The sequence below is a fragment of the Malus domestica genome, chromosome 12 (assembly GCF_042453785.1).
Source record: "Malus domestica chromosome 12, GDT2T_hap1".
NCBI classification, from domain to species: domain Eukaryota; kingdom Viridiplantae; phylum Streptophyta; class Magnoliopsida; order Rosales; family Rosaceae; genus Malus; species Malus domestica.
In genome coordinates, this window is record NC_091672.1 from 15,371,226 (window position 1) to 15,377,512 (window position 6,287).

General features: G+C 37.4%; 1 protein-coding gene across 1 annotated transcript; it reads left to right on the forward strand.

The window, feature by feature from the left end:
- Positions 1-950: 950 nt before the first annotated feature.
- LOC103449968 (DEAD-box ATP-dependent RNA helicase 38) lies at positions 951-5,166 on the forward strand. The gene is made up of 8 exons (XM_008389289.4): positions 951-1,566; positions 1,745-2,038; positions 2,216-2,443; positions 2,787-2,852; positions 3,320-3,724; positions 3,821-3,950; positions 4,518-4,603; positions 4,845-5,166. The coding sequence occupies exons 1-8, from the start codon at positions 1,288-1,290 to the stop codon at positions 4,899-4,901; spliced, it is 1,545 nt and encodes a 514-aa protein (XP_008387511.1). The 5' UTR covers positions 951-1,287; the 3' UTR covers positions 4,902-5,166.
- The last annotated feature ends 1,121 nt before the right edge of the window (positions 5,167-6,287 follow it).

The window sequence follows — 6,287 nt, forward strand, 5'->3', positions numbered from 1 at the left end:
CATTTGTCATCCAATGTTAGTCCTCTTTAATACTACCAACTGGTATTTCATGATGGACCTATATCTAATTAGGTTAGCTCTAGACATCGCATCTCAACATATTAAGGTAAGTGTCACAGTAGAAATAATATTATTATCATACATGAAAAGTAGAACTTACCATACGTTATCCATTAATAAAGAGTACCTCTCGTATATTTGTACGCGAAATATATGACTAAGACTTTTGAATGTACTCCGATTAAGTGATTCATCACATATGAATTCACAACTACATATTGTAGTTGTCTAATTGGGTTGTTATTGGGTCACACGATAAGAACCAACGGGTCCTCAACAGGTTTACATGAGAATGACACGCTGGTAACCCGTTTCGACACATTAAATTTAAGTTTTATTTATTTATTTTTATAGTATACTATATGCAAAGAATGAGATTAAAAAAATTATAAAACACATTAAAAATAAAAATATCCAGTAATTTAAAAATATCAAACACATTAAAAAAAAATGCAAGGTTCCTCAACTTTAAACGCAACTCCCTTCATTTTGCATATCCTTGAACATTTGGTATTTTGTAGTAATGTACTAAGGTTTTTCATTAGGCTCTTATTTTGGAGTATGTAATACTTGAAAGACAAATGTATTTTTTAAATTTTGGTAATGTTTTGAAGTAATATTTATATGACAATGTGGTATCATATACTAATTTAGTATTATATACATATATATATATTTTTTTTCTTTTTGGGTCAAGCTATATTCTTAATTTTAATTATTTATTGATTTAGAATATATTTTATTTGACATGTAACGGATCGATCATATTACCTAATAATATTAACGGATCCTCGTTGCCAAGTGTGATTTCTCCTACCCCAAATGCGTTTAATCCAGGACAACATTCTAAACGCTGATCAAGTATTCCACTTCCCAAGTGTTAGAAATAATTTACTAATTAGTGCAAAGGGTCTCTTCTTGCTACTCCACTCTTTAAGTTGGTCCCTGCATGGGTGCCCGTGGTTGCCCTTTATCTAAACAATTTCCTTCATACGATTCAGGCTTTCTCAAATTTATTTTCCTTTTTACTAGATAAAATAATACATAAATTTCATGCTTGTATTTTGGCGGCAACTTTGCTTTATTTTATTTTATTTTTTTAGCTACAGAATCGAGTAGAAATTTGTAGAAATCCCAAACCCCCCACCCATATAAACCTCGCGGAGTGACGCAAAAACCCTCCAATTCTCGACCGATCCATAAGATCTCTCTCTGTTGTCGCACGACATGGCTGAGAGCGACGCCCCCGCCCCCGCCACAGCGACCGCAGAACCGTCGGCGCCGTCAGAAAAGTCGTCTCCCGAGGCGTCTACCACCGCTCCTCCGCCGGCGCAGAAGCCTGAAACAAAACGGTGGGCCGACGAAGAGGACGACCCTCCAGAGGAGCCCGAGAAGAAAGACGACGCGCCTGCGCCCTCTACTTCCGAGCCGGAGGTCAACCTTGCCGAATTGAAGATTACGGAGAACAAGTTCCTCGACGACCCCGAAGACTCTAATATCAGTGCCGTACGATCCCTCTCTTTCTCTCCCTCTCTTTCTCTCTGAAATCTTCAATTCTTAGTTTAAATTAGGGTTTTGTAGCAAATTCAGCAGGGCTAAGATTGTTTGTTGATTTTATTCACAAATTTTGTGGAATGAATTGTTTTTACTTATTCGTAAATTTTGGGGACTGAATTTGATTTAGGTTACTGACGGAGACACGCCGTACACATCCGCGAGTAGTTTCGAGGATCTGAAACTGTCGCCGGAGGTACTGAAGGGTTTGTATGTAGAGATGCAATTCAAGAAGCCGAGCAAAATCCAGGCGATCACTTTGCCAATGATTTTGACCCCTCCCTATAAAGATCTTATTGCTCAGGCGCATAATGGTTCGGGCAAAACCACTTGTTTCGTGCTCGGGATGCTCAGCCGTGTCGATCCCAACCTCAAAGCTCCTCAGGCGCTCTGCATTTGCCCCACCAGAGAGTTGGCCATTCAGGTCAAATTGCGTTCTTTGCTTGGATTCCTGCTCCAATTTCTTCTTTTGTTTAGTCTCAAATAGAAAATATGAAAGTTTACTTTGAAGAAAGAAGTGAATATGGCGTTTTGTGTGGAAATTGAATAAAGCTAAGCTTTTTAGAGCAGGAGATTTGATGTTATTAAGTGAATGTGGCAGAATATGGAAGTTCTTCAGAAGATGGGGAAGTACACAGGGATAACTGCAGAGTGTGCTGTCCCTACAGATAGGACGAGTTCTACCTCGACGCAATCCAGGCCACCAGTGTCGGCACAAATTGTGATTGGAACTCCTGGTACAATTAAGAGATTAATGTCGACGAAAAAACTCGGTGTGAGCAAGGTCAAGGTTCTTGTTTTCGACGAGGCTGATCACATGCTTGCCGAGGTAATCAAATTCTTGTGCTTGCATATTTGTTGAACTTTAAAAGTTCTCACCTTGTCTTCTTTGTTGTTGTTCTTCATGTATGGATTGTATGTTTTTCTAAGTGTAGTGCTTATGATGAAACAATGTAAACTCAATGTAGCCTTAGGACATTATAGATCAAAGGTCATTTTTTTTATTGGGCTGAGGTGATATGAACAAATTCTGGGTTTTTTAGGGTCTAAATTGGTTGATGTGATCAAGGGTTGTTCTTTGAGCATCCTCACTGTGGTCTTTTTGAGCGTTAATTGCTGTTGCAGAATCTAGTGCATTATTGGTACTAAGTGGAAAAGTTTTTTTTGTGCAGGATGGCTTTAAGGATGATTCTTTGAGGATAATGAAGGACATAGAGAGGTTTAGCTCTCACTGCCAGGTTAGTTTTGTCAGGTTATGATTGAATTTTATTGCACTACAATTTCGCCTATGTCTGGTCATTGTTTCTGTACATTTGAGGTTTAATGAAACAAGTTTTGGAATTTGTTCTCTTTTAATTCAACTACCAGCAGTGGGGGGTTGACCATAAATAAAAGTTCAGCGCAAATGCTTAAAACATATCCCATGTTATTTGTGTCAGTAGACTCAGTACTGTTTTCTCGAAGACTGTCTAGGACTCTAGGACTGTTAATGCTGTGGTCGGATCTCTTTAGTATTGATGATAAACATTATTGGTTATGGAAATGAAAGAGTGGTTATACAGGCTGAATCTACCACTATTTGAACGATGAATGTTTGGTGATTAAATTATTGGTTTATGTATGCACTCTGCGGAGTATTTCCTTAAATTATAAATATTTGTATGGAGTGGGGATTGACTGCCTTCTTATGTTACATTTGCTTCAGGTGCTTTTATTTTCTGCTACATTTAATGAAAAAGTCACAAACTTTGTTTCAAAAGTGATCAAAGGTGGTGGTAATCAACTCTTTGTAAAGAAAGAAGAGCTATCTTTGGAGGCTGTGAAGCAGTACAAGGTGTACTGCCCTGATGAATTGGCAAAGATCGACGTCATCAAAAGTAAAATATTTGAACTGGGAGAGAAATTGGGGCAGAGAATTATATTTGTACGGACAAAAAATAGCGCAAGAATGTTGCATCAGCAACTTGTTCAAGATGGTTATGCAGTTACTACTATTCAAGGTGCCCTCAATGCTGAAGATAGAGACAAAATAGTCAAAGAGTTCAAAGATGGCTTAACCCAAGTTCTTATATCAACTGACCTACTCGCTCGAGGCTTTGATCAACAGCAGGTGCCTTTCACTTTCCCTCTATTCTTAACCACAACCCCCAGCCCCCCTCAAAATGCCTTACGAGAGTTACATGGTGACTTGATACCTTTTTTGTAGGTTAATTGTGTTGTCAATTATGATCTTCCAATCAAATATAGAGAGGGCCCCAGGACACGTGATCCTCCCGAACCTGATTATGAGGTCTACTTGCATAGAATTGGAAGGGCAGGACGTTTTGGTCGCAAGGGTAAGTTCTCATTCTGAAATTTGTATTTTGGTGTATTTTTTCCCTTATACATATTGGAGCTCTTTCCATGTACTAATGTAGCTGTCAGCTTTTAAACCTGTTACTATATTAACAAAACGTGTACCTTTTATTTTTAACTGAGAGAACAATCATGTAGGTTTAACTAGCAAACACATTTTTTCAAGTGCATTTTCCCTTGAAATGTGCTGGGATCATGTATGCTATACATCCTCACATATAATCATATTCGTGATGGCAATTTTTTTGGCTCGGTTTGATTTATGTGCTATTTGGGCCAGGTTTGGCTGTTTAGAGTTATGATACCGGTACAGATAGGTATTTTCAATCCTACGCTTAACATTACATTACTATATTGGTTTTAAAAAGCCTTATGCAACACTTATTCTAAACACCGTAGTTAATAAACATAGCTATTAGGTGTTCCCCATTGTTTTGGATCTCTATATATCATTTAAGCTAGTATACAGATATTACAGTGCTACGACAGTTTGGAGTTGATAAACATATGAAAATGTTGTCTGAGCGTGTGCATATGTTCTTGTGCAGGGGCTGTGTTTAACTTGATTTGCGGTGATTGGGATGAATTGACCATGTCAAAGATTGAGCAGTATTTTAACACCCCAGTAACAGAGGTAATAATCTTGCACCTCATCCTACTTTAGCTTTTGATTCGAAGATGCGAGCATCTCATCCTACTTGAAAAGCTCATGGAAATTGAGTCCTGGTGCTCGATGAAAGTTCAAGTCTTTCTGGTCTGTTCTTTCGTACAGAACTTTGACGTTCTGGTCGCAATATCTTATTGGAGATAAACTATTAGATCAATGTGATAATTTTGGCATTACCTTATTGATTCTCTTTTCCCTTCGATTACAGGTTCAAAACACCGAAGAAGCTTTTGAAGGCGCTCTTAAAGCTGCCGGTTTACTGTAATGTAATGGTCTATGCGGCATTAGAACAACCAGTTTTGCGAAAAGGAAACAGGCGAAAGTGTTGTATGCTCAGCCCAGCGGAGGGCATACCTTACGAAGAATTTTGTTATTTATTTGTTTGTCTTTATGGACCGTCGGAGATGCTTGATGGGTTCGTTTTCTAGTGTCTGTAAATGTCACTATTATTTCATGACAAATATTCACTCATTCTAGTTAGTTTGTGCCATGTAAGGTTAAATCATTTAGTGATTTTGGTAGTTGATCCATTTTGTTTGCTAGCTTTCGAGTGGATTTTCGTCGTCGATAAACCACTGAAATTATCGATTGATCTACACATATCAATGAAAGCTCATGTGTTATAAAACCATGTCATCTAGATTAGGCAATGGAAACCTCAAAAGTGCTTCTAATTGTTTTTTTTTTCTATTCAAGTATCTGAATGAACGTTAAATCTCCAAAATGTCACGCTTCGGATTTAACAACAATTTTTTTTTTGAACAATCGATATTATCTATATTAAGGGGAGGGGGTGGCCTCACAGTGGGCTAGCAATAATTTGGTTCAAATTCGTATTTGACGAGAATTAAACCTAAGATCTCTCATTTATCAGTGAAGAGGAATACCACTAGACGGTAGAACTAAGTGGCAAACAACAATTCAAAATCCTCAAAATTTCAAGCAATGTGCTTCAGAAATTAACAAGACTACTGCCTTGTGCTTAATTTCTAGCCCTAAATACCAATCCAAAACTACAGTATTTGATTTTTCAGTCGCATCAATTTGAGCATGATACAGAGACAATGGCTCATATAGTTTTTACTAGAGATTCAGAGAAGGCAAAATGGAACAATGGGAAGGTGATTGCCAGTCTGATTGCGATTGTCTGCGATTCCCGTTGCATTGCTTGCAATTCCAGTGCGATACTCGGCAATATATTCCAATGGCGTAAGCTGCCTACAAGCCAATTTTAGCTCAGATTTCTTAGATATAGGCTGTGGCAGACTTAGGAATTTTAAATGATGGGGTTAAAAAATAACTTTTGAAAATCGATCATACCTTCATTTTTTAGATTTGTCCACGACCTGTTCTCATATTTTGGAAACTTCATATTATAATGTTATTATCAATAGAATCTATACATATTTTCCAATGTATACAACCAAGCTATCATTCAACCCATACTATAACGATGTAGACTTGTCACAATATTCATCACCAAAAAAGCTCTTTCATCAGAAACAATTAACATGTAAAATCAATGCTAATTTGACAAGCAACTACACTAAAGGATAGTCCATCCCTTTGTCTCCACCAACTTTTGTACAAGACAAATAGTTCCTTTCAATCTAGAAAATTCATTATGCAAACGCATGGCATAAATATAATT